The sequence below is a fragment of the Candoia aspera genome, chromosome 1 (assembly GCF_035149785.1).
Source record: "Candoia aspera isolate rCanAsp1 chromosome 1, rCanAsp1.hap2, whole genome shotgun sequence".
Classification (NCBI taxonomy): domain Eukaryota; kingdom Metazoa; phylum Chordata; class Lepidosauria; order Squamata; family Boidae; genus Candoia; species Candoia aspera.
The window spans coordinates 140,198,018-140,223,197 of record NC_086153.1 but is presented as its reverse complement, the minus strand read 5'-3'; the positions used below and the strand labels follow the sequence as shown (position 1 = coordinate 140,223,197).

General features: G+C 39.6%; 1 protein-coding gene across 1 annotated transcript in view; it reads left to right on the top strand.

The window, feature by feature from the left end:
• NOL10 (nucleolar protein 10) overlaps positions 1-24,657 on the top strand; it is a 50,607-nt gene extending 25,950 nt beyond the window's left edge. Inside the window, exons 13-21 of the mRNA XM_063314541.1 lie at positions 2,663-2,715; positions 12,455-12,581; positions 15,326-15,405; positions 15,951-16,049; positions 16,963-17,052; positions 18,955-19,128; positions 20,649-20,896; positions 21,414-21,516; positions 24,247-24,657. Of these exons, the coding sequence (XP_063170611.1) occupies positions 2,663-2,715; positions 12,455-12,581; positions 15,326-15,405; positions 15,951-16,049; positions 16,963-17,052; positions 18,955-19,128; positions 20,649-20,896; positions 21,414-21,516; positions 24,247-24,366 (1,094 nt within the window). The 3' untranslated portion in view covers positions 24,367-24,657. The remainder of the gene's footprint in view (positions 1-2,662; positions 2,716-12,454; positions 12,582-15,325; positions 15,406-15,950; positions 16,050-16,962; positions 17,053-18,954; positions 19,129-20,648; positions 20,897-21,413; positions 21,517-24,246) is intronic.
• Positions 24,658-25,180: the final 523 nt, after the last annotated feature.

Sequence of the window (25,180 nt, the reverse complement as noted above, 5' to 3'; positions counted from 1 at the left end):
GATGGCTTGCCCTGAATTCGAATTGAGATCATTCTATCATTTTTTGGATTGTATCCAAGCACTGCTTTAGCCACTTGACTATTAATTATGAAGGCTACTTCATTTCTTCTGTGGTCCTCTTGTCCACAGTAGTAGATCTGGTGGTCATCTGATGTGAAGTGGCCCATTCCAGTCCATTTCAGTTCACTGACGCCCAAAATGTCTATCTTTAATCTTGACATCTCACCAATAACCACATCCAATTTGCCCTGGCTCATAGATCTTACATTCCAGGTTCCAATGGTGTGTTGATCCTTAGAACATCGGATTCGCCATTCAGCACCAGCACCGTCGGCCGCTAGCCGTCCTTTCAGCTTTGAGCTAGCTGCGTCATCACGTCTGGGGCTAGTTGAACTCATCCTCTGTTCCTTCCCAGTAGCATTTTGACCATCTTCCGACCTGGGGGTCTCATCTTCCAATGGCATACCAACATATCTCTGGTTGTACTGATCCATTTAGTTTTCACAGCAAGAATACTGGGGTGGGTTGCCATTACCTTCGCCAGGGATCGCATTTAATCTGACCTCTCTGTCATGACCTTCCCGTCTTGGGTGGCCCTTCATGGTTTAGCTCATGGCATCATTGAGGTGCTCAAGCTCCAGCACCACGACAAGGTAACGATCCTTTGTTGAAGAGCTTTCTTTTACATTTGTTAAAAACAAATGAATCTTTAAATCAATGGAAAAACAGAGTGGGACAAAGGCTTAGTGGAGACCATGAAGGTTTCATGGAAAGATTGATGCCCCAGTATCACACTGAGGATCCCAGCATCAGGGAAGAGTGCTTTTTACTTTTAAGGCTGCTTTTGTTACAGCAGAAGAACGGCTCTGAATCCAGCTGGATTCTTCCATTTGCAGTATTTCTCTCTGTAGACTCCTTTACAACCTGCTGGCATTCGTATGCTCCTGTATCTCTTGCCTGACTTATCCCCTATGCTTGTCATACTGCAGCCTCCTCCAGCATGATGCCTTCCTGATTTATTATAAGTACCAGTCTGAGAGTTTGAAGCTTGTGGCTGGGTGGGCACCCAGCTGGAGAAATATTTTGTAAGGTCATCTCTTTGTAGTGCTGCTCTGGGAGAAATCTGCCACTGACAAAAAGAAAAGGTCCCACCACAGCATGAATACACCTTTTTCTCAGGTTCATGGCTTGTTCCGGATTTAAGCTCATATTGGAGTGAGGAATAGTAGAGATTCTTCCTTGTTTTCATTGGTTTAAGGTAATTTAAAAAGACATTCTGGCAGCTTTTTTAAAAAAAACTACACTCAGTCAAGGAGCCCATGATATTCTCTTTCTAGTCTAAGGGAAGAAAGCATCTTTACTTTTCTAGTCTAAGGAAAATAAAGCATCTTTATTTTCCCATTTACTTTTTTAATGGGAAAATAGAAATACAAGACCTATATGCTTTAAATAGGGTACACCTGGAGCCCCAATCATATGGTCAAAAACCTGGAGTCCTCATGCTGTAGTTAAGCCCTGCCCCTCCCTTCCCCAAAGTCACTCAGACAATCTTGGCTTCCTGCTGGCAGCCGCATACAGTTGTATACATGTCGATTTCCACCTGAGCCAGGGTCCTGCAGATAGTCACACTAAATCTGTGAGAATCTCTGCGGGAAGTTGATCTCATTTGATGGGAGTGGCAGAGCTTAATCAGAGTGCTCACAGGAAGCTATGGATTTTTACTGCTTGCATCTTTACTGCAATATATGGAAGTTATTATGGATGGTCATAATAAATTCTTTGTGAGTGCTGTGGTTAGATTGGTGTTCTTGCTTTTATTATTAACTTGTTTGTCCAGGAGGAAGGAGGACAGAAAAGTGTTTAATGAAGAAATGTTGGACATCTTGTTTTAAATCCCAGAACAGGGTGTGCATGCAAAGATGATCTTAACCCCATCTGGCTATAGGATGGCAATTCCTTTCCCCATATTCAAGGATTAGGTCTGGGGGTATTAATTGGAACATACCTCTTACTATTGTTAGAAGTCAACTATATGGGATAATGCAAAACTCAAAAACCCAGATTTGTTCTAAGCTTCTTGGCTGTTAGAACCTGGCTGCCAGTATAATATCCAAGATAAAATAATGGACACTGCTAATAATTAAACCTAAACAGAATGTTGTCTCCTGCTCCACTACTGTCAATATTTATTTATTTATTTATTTTATTTAAAAAATTTATAAGGCTACCCAACTCACACATGGTGACTCCGGGCAGCTTACAGAATTATAGAAGAAGAACAATTTCTCATTGGTCAAATACCTGTGCTGTACTGAGTATTGGACTGATACTGAAAAGCTAGGGTTTTCTCTTAAGTAATCTGCACGTGCATTTGATTGGGTGAAAAGTGCATGTTGAAAGTTGGGAGAAAAAGATAATTACTTCTGGTTGCTCTGGGGTAAATGTTCTTCTGTCTGAGCTAGAGTTGCTAGTGTATCAGTGGGACTGTTTAATTTCTTTTTGCAAATGGCTTTGCAACGTATATTTCAGCTTTGTTTTGCAATGCATGATATTTCAGCTTTGTTCCCGCTAATAGTCTTAGTGAGTTCAATCTCCTCAAAGTAAAAAATGGAGGAAAAGTTCTGCATTTGAGATCAACCGTTTTGATTTTTTCGATTTGCAGGAATGCTGTTCACAGCCAACGAAGCCCCTAAAATGAACATCTACTACATTCCAGTAAGTAACATGGGATTTTAAAGTGATCTTTGCTGTTTTGTCTCTGAACATGGTAGAATAGGCCTGTACTCTTTGTTTTTAATGTTGGCATTCAATTAAAGTTGTTGCACATGTATTTCAATGCATGAGTTATACTTGCTGTTGAAAAGGAAGCAGCAGTAGCACTTCATGCATGCTTTTCATTCCCATCCCATTGAAATTATGCAGCTTAGTTTATTTCACTGAACTAGTCTTTTGATGATGGCAGTACCTCCATTAGCTGATCTAAGCAAGGTGGTATCTAGTTAGTACTACAGTGGGAGATCACTAGAAGATCCCAGAGCTGCAGTTAGACTGGGAAATTGGAAAAAAAAACTTGGAAAAATGCAAAAGCAGACCAGTTCTGTGCTATTGCCAAGAATATGGGTATGATCTTGAACTCATGAGGAGTAAAGCTCAAGGGAGAATTTACCTAGTATTATCCCATTTTGAATCAATCCTCAGATGCTGAATTTAGTCTTGGCAATTCAATTTTGCGTAAGCAACAGTGGGAAATCCACTGGAAGAGGGAGAAAGAATGGGATTTCAGTTCAAAATTAGGAGCACCTGAAGTCTGCCCTACTGTTAGGTCTGGGCTCAAAACAAAAAAATTAATAAGATAAGTTGAAACCAATGATACAGCTGATTGATAGTCAGTTATAATGAACAGCTGCTTAGCAACCATGAGTTAGTTGTAATGGAAATGAAAAGCATACTTTGGGCTCATGCACTTCCCCATCTCTTAATCAAAAACAAATTGGAAGCTTCTATTCTCTTTTTTTGCTGCTGCTCCTGAGAGGAGATCTAGAGATGCATGCAAATCGGGGCTTTCTGTGGTTGATCTTGTCAAGACCATCCATTGTTTATTTTGACATTGAATATAGCTTATTGGACCTATGGGGAAGGAATTGAAAAATGTAGGATCACAACCAGAAGTCTCTATCTAACATCCCACTTTTCACAGGAACATGATCTAGAGAGACCACTATCAAATCATTTTAGGGGTTGGTTATTTGAGGGACCGCCTATCTCAGATTGTTTCTGCCCACCCAGTACATTCAGGCAAAGTGGATGTGCTCCAGGTCCCTCGTATTAAACATTGGCATCTTGTGGGACCAAGGAAGTGTACCTTCTCTGTTGCTGCCACCGTCCTGTGGAATAGCATCCTCCCAGAGATATGAATGGTGCCCACTCTCCTGGGGTCCCAGAAAGCCCTTAAAACCTGGCTTTGTTCCCAGGCCTGTGTTTAGGAGGGGCCTGTCATATTTTTATTGTTGTGGCTGTTTTTAGTACAGGCTGCCTTGTTTATGTTTTTAACCCTTTTTAACCATGTTTTGGATTTTGTAAGCCATCCAGAAGCTATTGGGACACGGGGGTGCTGCGGCTTAAACTGCTGAGCTGCTGAGCTTGCTGGTTGGAAGGTCGGCGGTTCAAATCTGCGTGACGGGGTGAGCTCCCGTTGCTAGTCCCAGCTCCTGCCAACCTAGCACTTTGAAAACATGCAAATATGAGTAGATTAATAGGTACCGCTTCGGCGGGCAGGTAACGGCGTTCCGTTTAGACATGCCGGCCACATGACCACGGACAAATGCCAGCTCTTCGGCTTTGAAACGGAGATGAGCACCGCCCCCTAGAGTCGGACATGACTGGACTTAATGTCAAGGGAAACCTTTACCTTTACAGAAGCTATTGAAGTGGGCAGCCATAACAAATTTAATTGAATGAATGAATGAAATAAACAATTTTAGCCTCAGCATTTTGAATTGAGAGAGCCAGTAATTTATTTACTTATTTATTTTAAAGACTTACATGGCTGCCTATCTTATGAAACACAACTCTTCATGGCTCAAAACAACAACAGTAATAATGTTGGATTAACAACGGAATAATATGGTCTGAATGTCACATATCAGATAACAGCCTAGTAGCTTCATTTAGGATTACTTGAAACCTCTAGAAATATTCAAAGGGAGACTGATTTGCAGCATATTTAGATCATCTAATCTAATAGCCAAGGGCTCAAGGCATGCTCATGGGATTTATTTTTTTTTAGAAAGACAGATTCCCAACCCACCTCACAAACTGCTGTGGAAAGACTCTTTGTTTTTGTTTTTCAAATAGCTTGTGTTGTTATCTAAGTTGGGTGGAGAGAGGGTGTTGTGTGAGAATTATGAAAAGAGAGCCAGTTTGGTCTAGTGGTTAAGATGCTGGGCTAGAAGCCAGGAGACTGTGAGTTCTAGTCCCGCCTTAGGCATGGAAGCTGGCTGGGTGACCTTGGACCAGTCACCCTCTCTCAGCCCAGCCCACCTCACAGGGTTGTTGTTGTGGGGAAAATAGGAGGAGGAAGGAGTATTTGGTATGTTCGCCGCCTTGAGTTATTTATAAAAATAATAAAGGTAGGATAGAAAATAAAGAAAGAAAGAAAGTAATTTGGCTTATAGAACTAGTACAATTAAGTCCATGCAGTGTAAGTTTCAGATTATATGCAAACACAGACATGTAGAAAATGGAGATGTTATTTGTTGCCAAATTTTACTGATGTGGTTGTGTTTAGACATCCTGAATGCATTTCTGTTTACTGAACTTTGTAAAATCTTGAAAATGTTTTAGGATTGCCAGTCTCATAATATTAAAAAGAACTGTACTATGGAATCCCTCAAAACACTGCAACTAAAGGTTGTTGTTCATCTTGGGCAATCCAAAATAATGCAAATGAGAAATTCATTAAGGCAAAATATTTTAAGGCATCATAGTTCTTGGGCCAGATTCAGGGTAAGAAATCTGGGGTGCATTCTGAAGGAAGGCCCAGGTTGATTTTAGATTACAAACAGCATTACGTAAGAGGATCTCCACTCATATCACAGGACTTTCACTTGCATCTTCTCTGCCCCATACATGTTACAAAATCTGTTCAGGTGGGCCTCTTACACTTTTAACAAGGGGGTTGGGAGCAGGCTGCCATTAGAGGCAATCTGTTCCTGTGAATACATTGCTTGAATACTTTTTCATAAATAGGATGTGGCTAGATTCTTAGATACTAGGACAGCCTTTCTCAACCTTTTGACCCTGGAGGAACCCTTGAAATATTTTTCAGGCCTCAGGGAGCCCCTGCACATTCAGGCTCAAATATAGGCCACAAGTTACAAAATTATTATATTTGTTTCGTGTGTAGGCCTGTATATATGCATTAACAGTGTTCTTAAACTGAAAATAAAGGATGAAACTTACTTCTTTAACATTGAACATAGAAATAATTTTTTAAGTAAACCATGATCTCCCAGGGAACCCCTAGTGACCTCTTACAGAACCCTAGGGTTCCACAGAACCCTGGCTGATAAAGCCTGGATTAGGATGATAATTGAGATCAGGCCTCCTCCATACTGTATGGTAAAGATTGCTGAGGGATTGTTGACTGGTGCAAATGGTTTGAATAATAAATAAAGCATTTATTTGAAGGAGCAGAGAAGGCAGTTATGATGCTATAAAAGAATTCTGTGTTTTGATTTTCTGCTGTCACACTCTACTTTTGCACCTTTTATTAGAATCAAGCTTGTTTATAGCACAGTTTATTTGCAAAAATTGCTACAGTCATTTGAAGTTAACTGATAACTTCCCCTTGATTTCCACTTCTTATAGAAAACTGGACGAAGCTTGTTAATGAGACATTCTTTGTCTTTTACACTGTCACAGTGAAATGCATGTAAAATAGTTGATACTCAGTTATGAACTTTTGTCACCAACAAGAGGTGTTAAAATCTGTAAACAAAAATAAAGAAAAAAATAAAAAAAGATTAGAAGGAAATGTGCTTGTTGTTTTACTTGTGCATTTCACACATAGTATTAACTATTTTATTTCTCTAGAAATTTCATCTTCTCTTTTCTGGGTCTTCTTATGGTAATGTAGTGAAAGACTGTGGTTTGTCTGCCAATATTTTTAAGTATAACCTGCCAGACAATTGTTGAGTCTTCACAAAACAGGAAATGTGGGCTTCCTATCTGTTTTCGGATAAGTACTTTCAATCTAAAAAGTAGCATGTTGGGCTTATTCACAACAAAGGAAATCCTCTACTTCCCATCATAACATGTTGCCTCAAAGGAAATGCGCGTGTGTGGGCATAGGTGCGGAAACCATCCAGTGTGTGACTCTCAGGAAGTAATTTTGTGGCCATCCTGTAGAATCTTTTAACACATTTGGACACTCTGTTGGGTGTGGGGGGAGACTCTGTGTGCCTGATAAGCAGCTGGATAAGCAGATGTGAAAGACAGATACTTCAGTTAAGGGACTGTAGTAGATTGGACCAAGGTGGGTCTGGATGAGAGGGGACATTTCTGGGAGCATAAAATGTTCTAGTAGGGGAAATGCTTGTTGTGGCTGCACTTCACAACATAGGTGGGACTAAAACAAAGAAGAGAGTAGAGTGAGGAAAATATATAAGTCTGATTTAATAATTTTACTAAATTACACTAACTAGTTAATATGATTGTTCTCCATGGATTTAAAAATTTCCCACCTCTGTCACAAAGAACATTAATGTTTATTGGCAAGATAGGGAGGGAGTCTGGCGATAGCATCAAGGCTACTGAGGCCTCATGTGGGCCTTGTTACTTCCAGTGTGCCAAGGCCCACCCTCCCAAAGGGAAAATGGTCATGGAAAAGATAGTGAATGGTAGGTGGGTGGGGGAGAACAGAGAAGGCTGTGGGGAGGGAACTGAACCACACCCTGCTCACTTTTTGGATTTCTGTTCAAGGACCTCAGATTTTGCGTAGAGGCTTTAAAATGTTGAAGAGGGGCAGAAATAGGATGTGATTATTAATTGATTTACTTCCCAAATTTGACACATCATTGAGTAGGTTGGGAACTGGGTGTGAGGAAGGTGTGACATTTGTATTGTTACATATAGCCTCAGGTGATGAATATTGGAAAATGTCTCTGGAGGGAAGAATACATCATTTGTAATACACTTGGCTTGACATGTGTTTTCCATTCTTCCATTAAAAAAAAATCTGTTTAGTTTTTAATCCTGGTCCATCTGTTGTGACATCCTTATTTTACGATTTGAATATTTATCCTGAAATAGAACAGGAAACACAGCAGAGGTGTTTGTGAAAACAAAACACTGCTTCAGTAGCTAACCAATGCAGCTTTGGGATTCCCATCATGTTGGGTTTAAATAGAATCCCTTTGGTCAGGAGTACATTAGTTGAACTGGATTAGGGGAGCAAAAAAACTAAATGTGGCTTGCAGCAACCATTTTATGGCCCCAGTCTCCCAGTCTTTCCAAAGTTGGAAAGACCAAGAAAATTTAGACCAATTTCCCCTCACTTTTCCTTCTTCTTCTTCTTTTTTTGGTGTGTGTGTGTGTGGTTGGATAGATTTAAAGTCAAATAGATACCCTGAGCCTTAAAAGAGATCCTCATCCCATCCACTGTGGAGTATGATCCTCACTATGCCATGAAAAGTCCTTGAGCTGATGGAATTGTACCTCCACCTCTAGATTTTGAAAATGAAAGGGCATTGGGTAGTTTTATGTACTGAGAAGGGCAGATATTAATTGCTGTATAAAGAAAGGATGCTGTCATGACAGCTCCTTTCTATGACCAATATGACAGTCTAATTTAGTGACATATGATAATTTGCCCAGAAGACCATTTTAACAGTTGCCTTTCTGCTATTTTACAAAGTAATTGTAGGCTTAGGTACAAGAAAGGTTTTTCTAGGAATATTTGGAAATTATAGACAACTGCTTTTGCATTCAAACATTTAGGGAAAACTGGCATATTCCTACAATATAATGCATCCTTTCGAAGCTGGGAAAATCTAGGAGAAGATCCTTTCCCCAAATATATGGACTAAGTATGCCTGTCAAATATTGAAGAGCACTATTGAGTCTGTTTATACAAGATTTTGTACTGAATGTAAAGGTGGTGAGGCAATGTATGATTTGTGTGGCTGTTCTTGCTCTGGACACAATCCCGATTGCCTCCACCATCATAATTAGCTTCTACTGACCTGCACCTCTGTTCTGTGGTAGTTGGTTATTGTGGAGAAATGTGTAGCAGGATGATTTTGGAGAAGTACCAGAAAGTTTGTGAACCTTTAGCTTTGTCTGTAATCCTGCAGTACTGTGACACACTTACCTAAATCCTATTAGTAGAAAAGAAATTCTGCTTAAACAAACCAGCCCAAGTAGTGTACTGTGTCATCCCTTAGTTGAACATACTGACCTAATATTGGTTTCCTTAGTTGGAAATTGTATGTGAAGCCCTAGGATAATCAGCTCTCTTAAGTAGGTAAATGGAGCCAGATTTTGGAATGATCAAGTCAAAGCCCTGACCTGAACCTAGCTGAAATGTTGCGGCATAATCTGAAGTGAGTTGAAGCAGTTTCTGTAAATAAGAGTGGGCCAAAATACCTCCAAGCTGATATTAAGAATTGATCAATAGATACAGGAGACATTGGGTTGAGCTATTGCTGCCAAAGGAGGTGCCACCATTTTTTTTCCCCAACAAAGGCAGGGAATGCTGACTTGGTGTGTTCAGTAAAAAGATGTGACAGTGCCCTGTTTTGTTGTTTATTTAACCAGAATATCTTGATCTCTTAATGAGACTTAGATGAAGCTCACATCACACTGTAGGTGTATTGCAAGATTCTGGATGTTCTAAATGTTCATGAACTTTCTTCCAGCACTGTATGTATGAATACCCTTAGCATTTGTTCTCTCTTGTAATACAGATGACTCAGACTATATTAAATATCTGGCCTTAGAAATGAACAAGCTTCAGAATAAGAGATAACCAGAATCTTGCCACAGGGATGTTCAAGGAGTTGCAGACAACTCTTTGGTCACCTGAAGAAACAAAAAATGCACAGCAAGAAGGAAAGGAGTGAAAATTATCTCTTGCAGAGCTTTCTTGTTATTTGGAGTTCTCATGCATTCTTTTCCTTGGAGCAACTTGCTCACAAGACTAAGCAAGTCTATCCCTAATCCTCATAGTAATTAACAGTGACTGAGAGGAAAGAAATCAAAACAAGATTCTGGGATATTGAAGGGTGGCACATAAAGAATAACACTGAATTGGTCTGGATTAATAATAATTTTAAAAATCCCTAGGCTGGTCAACCGATAACATTAGCACAGAATTATAATGATGCACATCATGCTTTGTGTGGGCAGCATCTCGCAGCAGGACATCCATGGAGAAAAGCTGTTTGTCCATAGGAAGATCCATGGGGAGCCTTATTTTTAAGACTGTGCTCATAGTCCACACCACAGTTCTAGACAGAATTTCATTATTGTCCACTGACTTTCTTTTTGAGGAAAAGGAGACAAAAACAGAGACTGAAGAGGGTGATCAGACAGAATGGAGAATAGAGTTCCTTTAATAGTTTGTAGAACAGAGCATTTTAGTTGAAACAGACTTTCTTGCCCCTGCTTGGGAAGTTCATGGTGGAGAAACTCTCTTTTGTTCAGGTGCTTAAAATCCAGTGGCCCTTCCCTCCTTTGCTTCTGATTGCTCAAAGGAGAGGAGGAGAAACATGGACTGGTTCCTGTGCTGCAGGTTCAGGGTTTGCTGTGTCAGTGTAATGGCCATAAACAAATGATAATTCAATGGGGCTTGTCATTTACCATGCATGCTTTTAAAAAGAAGAGGAAGGAGCATCAGAAAGCTTCTGGTGGAGGAGGAGTTTAAACTATTTCCTTCTCAGATACAGTTTTAACGGAATTACTCACCTGACGCTGCTTCAATGACTCAGATTGGTGCCTGTAGCCCACTTGGGTTCTGTGTCTTTTCAGAGTTGCTAAGAACGATAAAATAGTAATTCTCTACTTTCTATCTCTGCTTATAAATAAAATGGTAGAAAATCAATGTGTGATGGTGAACCAATCTGGAAATACTGTAGTCTACAGTCAGCAGGTTGATCCTGCGTATACTCTTTTCTCATTTTTAGGCAGCCCTAAGTGAAGAAAGAGTAGATGATGGTGTAACTAATGTTGAGAAAATGTGACCTTATGTGTATATTTTGGAAAGACTTATTTGAAGGAAAAAATGGCAAGAGCAGGTGTACTTGTTCTGACAGTACTGATAGGGAAAGTACTCAAGAGCAATAGAGGAGAAATGGGGAAGGGAAACAGAGACTGATAGGGCTGTGTTTGTCTAGAGTAGAGGGGAAAAACGAATGGTAGTAATGATAATCCTTGGGTGTATCTAGTTGGGGAGGGAAGGAAGCCTGTGACAAAGTGTGGCATACAGGTAGTCCTCACTTAATGACCACAATTGGGACCAGAATTTTGGTTGCTAAGCAAAATGGTCATTAAGCAAATCGCCACGGGTGTTAAGCGAACCACGTGGTTGTTAAGTGAATCACACAGTTCCCCATCGATTTTGCTTGTCAGAAGCCAGCCAGGAAGGCCGAAAATGGTGACCATATGACCACAAAACGCATTGGTAGTCATAAATGTGAACCAGTTGCCAAGCGTACAAATCATGATCATGTGACTTGCAACAGTCATAAGTGTGAGGGTTGGTTGTAAGTTGGTTTTTCCAGCACTGTCATAAGTCTGAACTATCACTAAACAAATAGTTGCTAAGCAAGGACTACCTGTAATTATAATGACAGGAAATAAGTTAACAGCATTATTCTCAATAAACTAGAAAGTAGGTTAATGAGGAAGCTGTCAGTAGTATGGACAAACACAACTATAAGATGGGGATTTAATAGCTAATCCTGAAATAATGTTTTCTGTGTGTGTTTGAAAAAAATTATAATTACAGTTTTCAGGTCATAGCCTTGAAATGTGGATGAAGGATAGAAAAATAACTGGAGGACTATACTTAATAGTAATATGAAATCCATCTTTATTGGAACCCAAATCTCCAGCTAGCAAAATTGTTTTATCAGGAAAAATTATACTTCACTACTGAGGTTTCTTGCTAAAGAAGCTGCCATGTGCCAATCATGCATTTGACAACACAGGTTGAATGTTCCTGTACTAAGGATTTTCTTATTCACAGTTGTGTAAACTTTGTCATTAATAATTTCTAGCTCCCCCACAACTTTTCATGTGCATATTAAAAATAAACTTATATTGACAATTCCAAAGAAGTACTTGGAGCATCCAAATAGTGAACATGTATCAATATAAGTGATACTGGCAGTTTTTATTGATCTGTACAAATATTCTTCTCAACCTAGAGCAAAGTTGTGCAGACACTTGTATATTGTCAGGTTGACATAGTCTCAGTTACAGTTATATTAGTCATTATATGAAGCGTATGTAGGCACAGCATCCATAAAATATATTTTGCTCTGGATTAGGGCAGTCTAAGGTGTTTAGATAGCAGCTATTCTCTTTTGAAATGTCTTGTTTATCTTCTCCCTGCGTAATTGCCACTGATAGAATTCAAAGGGAAGTGGGGCATCTAAAATTCCATTCTGTAGGTGCCATTATACCCTTTTTCCTTTCCTCTGGAGAGAGGGCTTTCAACATTCACCTTGATAATGCATTGTACATGTTACAGTTTACTCAGTTAATCTTGGTTCACTGGGTGTGACTGTGTGCTCATGGTAGCAGAAGAGAGATTGATATCAGCAGTGGAAAAGAGCTGAGCCACCCTCATTTGGGAGGAAATGGAAACGATCATTTTGAGATCTATCAGCAGCCATTGGCCTTTCACCAAAATAATTTGCCATCACATCTAACTTTAATATATCTACAGGTTTTAGGCCCTGCTCCGAAGTGGTGCTCATTTCTTGATAATCTGACAGAAGAACTGGAGGAGAACCCAGAGACAACAGTTTATGATGACTATAAATTTGTAACAAGAAAAGATCTTGAAAACCTTGGTAAATTACTATTACCGCTGTAGATAAGATTTATTTTGTGTTGGCTCTTTCCTTTGGGTATGATTTCAGATATTCTCTTTACTTATATGCCCTGTAGTGGCTACAATGTACTCCAAGAAGAAATGCATTTGCATTCCTATCCTAGGTCTTTGGTAGAAGATTCTAGTTATGGTTTCCTTATTTTCCAAGTCCAAATAGAGAACCTTGATTTCTGCCTTGATCCAAGTTCAAAGAATGGTTTATATTAGCTGATTCAAATCACTATTGTCACGATTCCAATACCTTATAGCAGGGGTCCCCAACCCCCGGGCCACAGACCGCTACTGGTCTGCGGCCTGTTAGGAACCGGGCCACACAGCAGGAGGTGAGCGGTGGGCGAGCGAGTGAATTTACAGCTGCTCCCTGTCGCTCGCATTACCGCCTGAGCTCCACCTCCTGTCAAAGAAAGCAGGCCCATTGGCTGCTATCTCCAAAGGGCGCAAAGAAAAAAAAATAAAAGGTCGGGAAAAAGAGGAAGCGCTTGAATCATCCCGAAACCATCCCCCCCCCTCCCAGTCCATCGAAAAATTGTCTTCCACGAAACTGGTCCCTGGGGCCAAAAAGGTTGGGAACTGCTGCCTTATAGTATTATGGAAAAAAAATATGTGTGTAACTGGCCTTTTTGCAGGAATAATTTTCCTGCTAAAGAGATAGACCTACTTCTTAATTTAAAAGTTGCTTGTCTTTTGGGCACATGAGACTCAATTCCTTATTGGTAATTGGGGAAAATTAAACTTGTTTAATTTAGAAGTAAACCATTAAAACTCTACATAAATCTATAGCAATATATTTTACCTAGGGGAAGCCAGTTAAGCATGTGAATATCTTTGTTTAAAAAAAACAGCCTTAAAAGAATATAAGGTTTACACTAAGATTTTTAAAAAATCTATTTGTGCCTTGCATTTAAAAGTTTAAGAATACTTAAAATTTTCATTTCTTAAGATTTGTAGCTAAATAACTGAGACATAAAGTGGTTATCTTAGACTTTACAGGGAGTCTGTGATGGTGACCTGGAATCACAAGTCAGGTCTGTAGTAATGTTGGCACCACAAGATTACTTTATTGTGCCTAAGAAGTTATTTTTTCTAAATGTCCATTCACCTTTATTCTCATATTGTCATTATCATGTCATGATGATGGGCGGTAGAGCTGTGAAATATGGTCCAGTGTAAAATATATATTAGAGAGCCTTTTTTTATAATTGTGCTGCTCCCCAGCTCAGTCTTCTACATAATGCATGGATACTCCATGTACTTCTCATTTGAAAGCATATGTGACCCTTTTTGTGGGATTTTGTAATTGAAGAAAGCTTTCTCAAATTGTAAGCATCTCCAACACATTCTGGTGATGTCCCAGAGCATCTCTTAACTTCTTCCTCCATATAAATGAACACATACCATTTTTTTGCTGGTATGTATTGACTTGACTTCAACGGTATAACAGATTTGGACAAGGTTCTCTTTTCATACAGTGATGTTCCTAAACTTTGTGTCTTTCTTCATGTTGTGCATTGGCTTCATCCACATCTATAGCAGATTGCTGTATGTCATGCTGGTGAAGAGCCTCCATCTTGCAGCTTGACTTTTCCTTTTGCCACCATTCTGAACTCATAGCAAGTGCTAATGTTGGTGGCAAAAGGCAAAGCACTTCTCTTCCTCTCTTAATTTTAGCTGTAGAAATAAATTCCATCTATTGCATTGGAAAATGGCCCAGGCTTTCCAGAACTTTGCAGTATGACTGCACCCATGTTGAAAAATAATCCAGTGTGAAAGAGCCAGACTCAGCTGGGAAGTCATTGGCTCCTTTGTTTATAGCATTTTCCCAGGATCAATGTAGGGAAGATGGGTGAATATATGTAAGATATAAAGTAAATGTAAAGAGAACCAGTTTGGTGTAGTGGTTAAGGCAACGGGCTAGAAACCAGGAGAGTGAGAGTTCTAGTCCTGCCTTAGGCACAAAGCCAGCTGGGTGACCTTGGGCCAGTCACTCACTCTCAGCCCTAGGAAGGAGGCAGTGGCAAACCTCTTCCGAAATCTTGCCAAGAAAACTACAGGGACTTGTCCAGGTAGTCACCGGGAGTCAAAACTGACTCAAAGGCACCAAAAAAAAAAAAAAAGGTAAATGTAAAAGTAAAATCCAATGATGGTAGCACCTTTCATGTACTTGAAAACTGTTCATACTGAAGAACCTAGTCGTGTTTTTTTAAAAATATTTTTATTTAGAACATACTTAAAAATAAGTGCAATACAAGACTTACCAATTTGAAGATCTTAATTAGTTATAGGAAGGCAGCATTTTAACTAAATGCTAGATAAAGCTTCATTGATGAAGCAGTCAGCAATGGAACCAGTTACCAAAAGAGTGATGAGCTTCCTTTCGTTGGATATGGTCAAGCTAAGGCCAGAGAGCCATCTGTTGGGATGCTTTAATCTGAATTCCTGTACTAAACTAGAGAGTTGGACTTAATTGCTTAAATAAATAGCATTTCCTAACTTTCTAATTCTCAGTGTTATAGCTATTACACTGTAACATGTATAATTTTTGTACATGACAGCATCCTAGCCACACTTGCACGTACACACCAATGTAGAAAAACATATTCTGCAAAGTACCCTGAAATTTATTTTTGATTTTATGTCATGTTAAGGTCAGGTTCAACATGTGTATCTCCCCGCTTCCGTCCCCCACCTCTGCTTTGTTTCTAGGGCTTTCTCATCTTATTGGATCACCCCTTCTCCGGGCATACATGCATGGCTTTTTCATGGACATACGGCTGTATCATAAGGTATGCAAGCTTGCCCTAGGAAGTCAGGCTAGCTTCCTTTCTGATATAGCACTTTCTTTTAGGCAGGCTTTTGGTTGGATGGATGGGATGACTTTTAATTATTTGGTTGCTCTGTGTTTCATTTTATTGACATCTTTTAGTAATGTTTAATGACTACATAGAGAGCCAGTTTGGTGTAGTGGTTAAGGCACTGGGTTAGAAACTGGGAGACTGTGAGCTCTAGTCCTGCCTTAGGCATGACGCCAGCTGGGTGACCTTGGGCCAGTCATTTTCTCTCAGCCCTAGGAAGAAGGCAATGGCAAACCACTTCTGAAAAACCTTGCCAAGAAAACTGCAGGCACTTGTCCAGACAGTGTCCAAGAATCAGACATGAACAGATTAAAAAAAAATTAGTACACAGCCCCATTTTTAGTTTAATTCTCATTTTTGCTAGCCATCATGCATATATGTCCTACAAATAACAGACAGCGTTAAATCAAATGAAAGAATTATGCAGTGACTTGTGAGTTCTTCCTTCCCCACCCCCCATTGCTTTGTGCTTACAGGTTAAAACGATGGTAAATCCTTTTGCCTATGAGGAATACAGAAGGGAGAAAATTAGACAGAAGATAGAAGAAACACGTGCACAAAGAGTGCAGCTAAAGGTAAAGATGAAGTTCAGTTCCTTCATAATAGGTTCATTAAAGAGAGAGAACGAGGGAGAGATTCCCATGTATAAGCAGTACATTTGGGGCGTTTCAAAGCTGTTGTGCCCAAAAGGAAAGGAGCACAAGTGCATCTGCTCCAGAGAAGATCTTCTTTGTTTTTGGCCTTGCTGGGATAAGTAATGAGGTCTGAAAGGACATTACTGGCATTGGCTTGAATTTTAGCAGGAATCCTATTGCTCTCATCTCCCGGAACACAAATCAGGAATCTGAAAAAGTCCATTCTGGATGGAAGAGTTATGTAGCCCCTACATAGATAGGGTTTTCCTGATCAGAAATAATATTTGAACCAGGTGAAAGTCAGCAGCCTGAATTTTACTTTGCACTAGCTTGGCAAAATGTAAATGGACTTTGTGCTTGGAACTCACTTTGCAACATGGAGGAGAGATCCCAACATTTTTCGGCCTCTTCGTGAACCTGGAAAAAGATGCTCCTGCTTGAAGAGTCTCCTTAACTTTAATAAGTGGATTCCTTAAACCAGTGGCCAAGTCTGGAACCTTTCTTCTAACTCATTTCCAAAGCATGCACTGCTCTGTTGTGAAAGCAAGTGTGATCCAGTTTTTAATTAAGCCACTGGTGAAATATTCAGAAGCCCTTGGCTATCTCGGAAGGATCCAAGTTCCTGATGTTTCCTACTGAAATCCCTGGTATGAGCACCTTCTAGTTGGGGAACTCAAATTATCCAGCAAAGCTGTATGGATATAACTAGAGCTTGCTTTTCACCTAGTATATAATTTAACAAATGTATCCAGTGCAACTATTGTTTGTACTATGATTCATATGCTTAATTGGAAAATACATTGAAAGTGCCAAGTTCCACACTAAAGAGATCCCTGCTCGTTTTATTCACTAGAAACTTCCCAAAGTTAATAAAGAACTTGCACTGAAGTTGATTGAAGAGGGAGAAGAGGAACCACAAAATGCTAGAAAGAGGAAACAGAAGGTAGGTTACCCTTCCTTATTCCTGTTACATTAGTTATATGAAATGAAATAAATCAATGGTGCTGTTTCAAAGATGCCTGTGTCTGAATGTGTGGGGTGGTGGAGGGCTAGAGGTTCTCAGGAGACCAGAAACTTTGTAAGTCCTAATTTGACTCCTGACATCCCCAGTTATTGGGCCTTTGCTGCTCTGCTGGGCCTCCAAGACTGATACCATCCCTAATCCTTGGAGAGCGTGATAGGAGATGGTACTAGAATCACTGAACTAAAACAGCTTTACTTGCTAAGTTGAATTCTGTTAACCAAAACATACCTGTGTTAGATTAATCAGAAATGAATGAGAGTGCAGTACGCACATCCGTGTATAGAAAAGGCGTGTTGAAATTAATGGTGATTAAAGCTAATGCAAACTGTTTTAAGTGATATGGACTAAAAGTTAGTCATCTGTACAGTAGGCAGGGGATGATGCAACTGTTTGATCAATTTGAGTACTGTGCTCTTGGCTCTTTTAGGATTTTAAATTGGGCTTTACATTTAAGCTATTTTATCAGTAAAATAAATTAGCACAGCTACTTCTGACTCCTGCCACAAAGCAGTTTGCATTAGTAATATTCACGTTAGCTACTCTTAATGCATATTTTAGAGCAATTTTAACTGCTCAAAGAATTTTCCTTTCTGTCCAGCTGTCCAAACAAGTTGTTAGACAAAATGAGTTCCCAGGTGCTAGTATTTTTCCAGTGGCCAGGCTCAAATGGTGGTCTTTTTCTAACTCCTAAAAAGCAAATAGTGATTAAATAGCTTTGTCAAAATACTGTAATGTTAATTAAATTATAGCTCACTTTTAAGGTGAAACTGCCTTTCAGTTTGTAAATGAGACATTGCCATCCTAACCGTGCTTAAATCCCGGGTGCCTTGACTAATAGGCACCCTAACCCTAACAAAATCTGCTTAAGGTAAGAGTGGGGACCTTGTCCCTGGTCATGCTGACAGGGGCAACTGATTACTTTCGATGTATGTATGCTGTTTTTCAGGGCAAAAGGTAGCAGTAAAATGATGCTATCAAGGAAATCACTGTATGAAATTAAAAGTTTGACACCTTATGACATTAGAAGAACCTCACTTATACACCAAACACCAACTATTTCTTTATAGCCAGTTTTGAGTAAGGGATGCATGTATCTCCTTGGAAGAATGTTCTATAAGCAATGGGGTTATTACAGAAAAGTTCTGTTTATTCCACTCAAAGGCTTCCATTGAGAAGTATAGCTCATGTATTTAACACAGCTATTTTCCATCCCTTCTGCCACTGTGATCTTAAAATAACTTTTTATCTTGAACTAAATGTATGAGCAAATAGGTATATTAAAATCAGTTCAATAAATAAAGCAAATGAAATAAAAGTGAAATAAAAAATAAGTTAACGTAAGTTTAAGTCAATAGAATATTAGGTAAGTAGTGTGGAAATTTCAAGGACTGGAGAAGAATTTGGAAGAAAACACATAAACCATTCTGCCTGGCAGCTTCCTTCTTTCCCTGCAAACCCACAAGTTGCATTTGTTTTAATTTGTTTAACTTATATCCTCCCTTTCCACAAATGGCACTCAAAGCAACTGACAGTAAAACAAAAATGGCCATTTAAACATAAAAACTTATCAGATAGAAAACACATGAAGAAGTTATAGTTCCCCAAGCAAATTATTAGAAGGCTGAAAATAGTTGATTTAGCATGTTGTTAAATAAATGGTAAAATGGATAGCTCATTGGAGAAAAAAACATACATTTTATTTCACGAAGCTGCTTCTTGCTCTGCAAAGGCCTTTGGAGATCTAAATGCATTTAGCAGGTATATTTGGAAAGGTTTAAGCTATGCAACCATTTCTCAACTTTATTTTCATTTTTCTTCCAGAAAATGCCTAGCATTCTTAGTGATGACCGCTTCAAAATCATGTTTGAGAATCCTGATTTCCAGGTGGATGAGAAGAGTGAAGAGTTTAGGCTGCTTAATCCACTTGTTTCTAAAATAAGTGAGAAAAGGAAGAAGAAATTAAAGATGTTAGAGCATCATGAAGCTCTGGGAGAGGTAAAATCTGAGAATTTGAGATTTTCTATTTTTCTTCAATAGCTATTTATAAAAATTGAGATACAATTCACTTACAGTGTTTGAGAAGGATCCCAGTAAGATTCAGTAGAACCGTATTTTCTTAACCTTCCAACCTTCCTATCCTCACTGCGTGTTTGGTTACTGTGTGCTAAGAATCCCAAGCAAGGTTTGGAATAATTATGTTGTGTCTCTTACACAGACATCCAATTCTTGCTTGTGCGCAGGCATACGTGGACAGCCTATAAAGCATGACAAACTGCCCCTTCTCTTTTACATGATATTTGTACTTTGAGCACAAATACCTTGAAAAGTGCAGAGAGATTGGGCTGAGTGGGAATGCAGCATGCACTCTGGGCACATGCAAGTAGGAGGTGGTCTTAAATTTTTTACAAGGGGTGAAAATATCAGTGCATAATAAGTTTGAAGCATTAGGAGTGTCTTCTTCATACGGGAGATCTACCTGTTCTAGATTGGGCTGGTTCCCCCTAAAGGAACAAATGTGTAGTTTAGGATTGTTTCTGGATCTATCAGTGTTTGCTGAAGGATCAGGTTACCTTCATGGCTAGGAAGCATATTATCAGTTTTAACTGGTAGATTAATTGTGCCCAGTTCTCAGGAAGAACAGCTTAATCACAGCAATTCATTGCATAGGCAACCTCAAGAGTGGCTTGCTATAGCATGCTGTATGTGGGACTACCCTTGTGAATGGTGCAGAAGGTACCATTGGTGCAGAATGCAATGGCTAGGTTACCACCTGGAGTGTCTCACCATGAACCCATCATTCCTCTGCTAAAAGATCTGCACTGGCTGACACTTTGCCACCAAGCTTGGTTCCATGTTTTGAGTTTATACAGCTCAGTAGCAGGTTATCTTAAAAAGCATTTCCAGATACATCAGGCATCTTTGGCGGAGGCCCTGTTTTCTATACCACAATTTTGCAGATTGCTGCTGGGAGATAAGATGGAGGCAGGGCTTCTCTGTGGTAGCACATATGTTGTGGAATGGTTTTCCCACCCATGTATGTCAGATCCCCAGCTCTGGCATATTTTAATGTTTTTTAAGAATGCATCCTTTTATGTTGGTCTTCTCTCGCCACTGTTTATCTTTGGAAGGGGTTGTTGTTGTTTTATTTGTTGGATTGTTATAAGTCCAAGGGATGGGTCTCTCATTCTCCCTCTCTGCTTCCTGATAGACTGGTTCCTAATTTCAGATGTTTGCTTCTTAGGTTGGGCAGTTGGAGGGTAGATTAGGAAATCTGCTGATATAGCAGGTACTTTGCTTCCTAACAGTCTTGTGTCATTTTTGTCTCCTTTCAACAATAGGAATGTTAAATCTGATTGATAATGGATATATTTTGTCCCTTTCTAGGGTTTTTTTTAAAGTCCTCTCCAAACAGTGCATCTGTAAAGCGTCACGTACTCCTAATTGGGTAAATGGTTCATTTAAGGAATGTTAATTCTTTTCTTTTCTTTTTTTTAACTGACTATTTTTGTCTTCAGGAAGAAGAGGAAGAGCCAGAAGGAAAACCAAGTGATGCAGAAAGTTCTGAGTCTTCAGATGATGAAAAAGGATGGGTTGAAGAGGTCAGGAAACAGCGCAGACTTCTATGCCAAGAGGAAAAAGTAAAACGGCAGGAAAGGTTCAAGGAGGATCAGAAAACCGTCCTGGAACCAAAGTTTTTTGAGATTAAAGCTGGGGAAGAATTTAGAAGTTTCCAAGACACGGCCAAAAGGCAAAAGTTAATGAAGTAAGACTACCGTTCTACTGCATTCCCTAGATTTGTCCTCACTGCTTATGATTCAGATGCACATTTTATGTGCTGATGATTTCAGATTTCTGCTAAAGATAATTGATTTCATAGCCCAGACACAGACATAGAGAAGAGGGGTTTCTCTTAATCCATCCATTCATTTGCACACCAGTTAAAAAAGGAGGTGCAGCTACAACCTCGTTGGCTCCCTCGGAATTATGATGGGGCTATGCATAGGGGGGCACAAGTCACACGTGGCATCATTACGCAAGCATCAAGGGCCCTTAAATGGTCTTAGGTTGGTATGTCGTAGGACCTGTAGCCAGATAGCCAGTCAGGCCACTGGCCTGTCTTAATCTAAAGAATATCTTCCTCCCTCCCTTCTTCCTGCCCTCCCTATTTTTGTGGTGATTTTCTGTTTTGTTTGTTCTCAAAGCACAGACGGTTACTGCGGGGGATGATATGCTGATCCTAAAAGTAGATGCTGACTTTATCCTTTCACGTTTTTTTGCAGAAAGTCACTTGAAGATCGCTTGCAACTTGAAGAGAGGGTTGGTGCACTTAGTGTACATGATACCACTGTAGGAAGTAAACAAGTTACCTTTAAATTAAAAAAGGTAAGCATAAATCCTAATTTAAAAATGTTAAGACCGATGCAGTAGAAGTACTAAGTGGGCCTTCTGATGACCCTGCTTTCCTCTTGCACACTGCAGGTGGATTAGAGTTTCTAGGGCTAAATTGTCTCTGCCGGGCTAACTTGGCAGACCTGCATCACTCTCTCTGCTTTGCATATTTTATTTCGCTGCCACTAGCTGTGGGAAGGGGCACTGGGGTATGCAAAGGACTAAATCTTTGTCGGATTGAATCTGTGTTGTGACAGCTAGATCCATTTGGCATTATGCTTCCACTGGGTATTAACGTGGCTGCTGCAGAAGTCTAGCCAAAGAAGAAACGGGAATAGAATGGATCTCAGTTTCTTTCATGTTTTCGCCACCACCACCATCACCCCCACCACACACATACCTGTAGTGCTCTCCAATTTTCTTGCAGTCCCTCCCACCCATCTCTGCTTCGATTATTGCTGCAGGTGTCATCCCACACTCACAAAGAATAGCTTATAGATGCGCATACAGGAAGAAGGAATTGAGAACCTCTAGTTAGTGAGTTAAGATCCACTACCAACAGTTTCTTAGGGGCCAGACCACAATTTATATCTCTTCTGGATTGATCTCATAGCTGTAAAAGCTGATTAGTTTAAAAAAGACTAAAAAAAAAAGGCTTTAAAGTATCAAGAAGGCAAAGTTTGCTTCTGTTATAGTATTCAGATGGCTTACAGGTAGTCCTCGCTTAACAACCATTTGTTTAGTGACAGTTCAGACTTATGACAGTGCTGAAAAACTGACTTACGACTGATCCTCATACTTACAACCATCACAGTGTCCCTGCAATCACATGATCACAATTTGGGCATTTGGCAACCAGTTTGCAATTATGACTGTCACAGCATCCCGTGGTCATGTGATCACTATTTTCGACCTTCCTGGCTGGCTTCTGGCAAGCAAAATCAATGGGGAGCCATGTGATTCACTTAATGACCATGTGGTTTATTTAACGCCCATGGTTATTCACTTAACGGCCACTGCAAAAAAGGTAGTAAAATCAGGTCGGATTCACTTAATGACCACTTCGTTTAGCAACTGAACTTCTAAGAAGTTGTTTGGTAGCTAGCCTAGGAGTTTTCAGCCCGATAACCTAAGTTGTAATTGTAGATATCTTTAAGGTTTTTGTCAGCTCTTAGAAGCCGGAGGGGGAGGAGAAGGTGATAGCCACATTTTAATACAGTTTTCCCCCCTCAAAGAAGACACTTCCCCATATTGTGTGCTTTTAAACCCTCTATTTGTTGTTTCCCTTTGTATCTGTGCTACATCATACAGTGTGTTTCTTGTATTCTGGGTGGCTTTATAGTCAGAAGTAACCATGGAAAAGAAATGCTATGCATAAAACACAAAAGCTTCCACTGACCATTGTTTCAGTCGATTATTTCTGTGGTACATATCATTCATACTCAAATTAATGTTTAGAAGAAATGATGGAATAATAAAACATGTTCTTGCTAGAGGAGGAGGAGCGCAATAAAGCAGGTATCAATATTTGTAGTGCTTATTTACCGAATTTTTGTATAGCTCTTCCTACAAAAGGCAGGCAGAGAGAGATGCAAAGAGCAGTAACCAGGCCAACCCCAAAATCATTAATCCTAAAAAAACAAACAAATACAATTCATTGTAAAGAACTTGTTTTTAAAAATGAATTTCAAACCTATGGAAGTGGAAATATAACAATGCTACACAGTGACTATCAGAAAGAGAACAGTCAAGAGTTCATTCAAGGCTGTGTATGTTTGCTCAGAGTGCAGAGCAGTTTGCTCCCTGAATGCATTATTCCCAGTTCAATAGGTAAAGACCTGTCATATTATTCTTATATTTGGGGGCATGCACAAAATGGAATGTATGTTTTGTTTTAAACGTGAAGCAAACTATTGCATTTTTGAAGTCCTGCTTAACAGTTTTGGATCAGGCCTAGTTCAGAACATTTTGATTCTGGATTTTGACAAAAGCAAATCCAAAGGGATCCCAGAATGATTTTATGGGGCAATTAGGGCAAGTCTCATGTGTGGTTACCCTTCCTGTCCCCTTGTTCTCCACATGGCCTGTGGGCTGGCCTGCCTTCCCTCCTTGTCTGCCTCCCCACAGCCCCCCGTTTCCTAGCACAGGCCCTCCATCCCTCCCTCTCCAACAATGTCCACATATACTGTCACCGAGGAAATCCCTCATCTTTGGGGTTTTCATACTCTCCCCCAACCACACCTTTATTTCTGCCTGGAAAAACTGCATTTTGGTCTACATCTAGAACAAAACAGCCCTGTTTCTTTCCATAATGGACCAAAACATACATTATGATTTTAGCAGCTAAACTTAACTGTGAACTCCTAACATTATAAGCAGATTTAAAAAAAACATCCACTTACTTTATGTTCCTTAATAAACTTTTTATTAAGTTTTATTTTGTTTTTATTTTGAGAAGTTGATACTGCTGCTTCATCTCTCTCCTATAAGAATATGAGGCTAGCTGCACCCTCATACACACCCTCAAAGCTTTTGGTTTCTCTCCCCTTTCCCCACATGTCTCCCAGCCAATAAGTGGAGATGGTGGAGAAGGGAAAAGTTGCAAATGGAGGTGGGGCGCCATTTTGTCTCTTCCCTCTACTAAATATATCTGTTCTACTGGTAGAAGGGACTCCGTTGGATATAAGCTATTCTCTTTAGGTAATTTTTGTAACTCTTTTTCAGTCTGAGCAACATAAAAAGCAGCAAGAAGCAGAGAAACTCCATCATGAGGAGAGGAAAAAACTCAGGCGGTCAGCTGGCCATCTCAAAAGTAAACAAGGAAAAAGGCGACGCTTCCATTGACAGAGTAATTCTGCTTACTTCCTCAGGGGGACTCAGAAATTTGTTTTAATTCATGGACAAAAATCAAAAGCTCTTCAAATCCACTATGGCAGAGGAGAACAATCCACAGCCTAACTATGCTGTGGGGAGGCATAGCGAATCTCCTGTTTTGCACCCGGCATATTACAGTAATGTTTCTGGAGAGACAGCAGCTGGTTATTGTATAACCTTTTGTGTGGTGGCTCATAGGTGTACATGGCTATGTGAACCGGATTCAACCTTTTAAAAAATAAACATTAATAGTAATGTGGTGTTTCAAAGGGCTCCAATTCTTAAGGACCAGAGAACTTTGCTACACTTTTATAGTGTATGAACAACAGAACCTAGCCATGTTGATACAGATTTAGGGAATTAAGCAATTAAGACTTCACTTCTTCTCAACCGATAAAGTAAACTTTTATTCTAGCAAAAAAAAAGTAAGGATTTACTTTAAAGCTCTCCTTTCTGACAGTAATCTGTTCATGATCCTGAAGAGGAGCTAAGTTTTAAATCAATGTGTGTGAGGTTTGTATTCAAATCCAGAGGTGTCAGTTTTGCTAAACAGAACCTAAAAAAAGTATTTCCTGCATTCAGTAGTAGTTTCATGTCTGCTCTGATTTCACATATATTTCACCTACTGTAACTGCTTTTTATTTTCACTATTGACGGATACTGGATTAGTTGATGAGCCTGCATTCTATCAAATATTAACTATATCTTTAATATGAATTTTACTTCAGCACAGTTTTTAAATAGACAAGTGTCCATTTACTCAGGTGCTGTGTTCATATTTCTG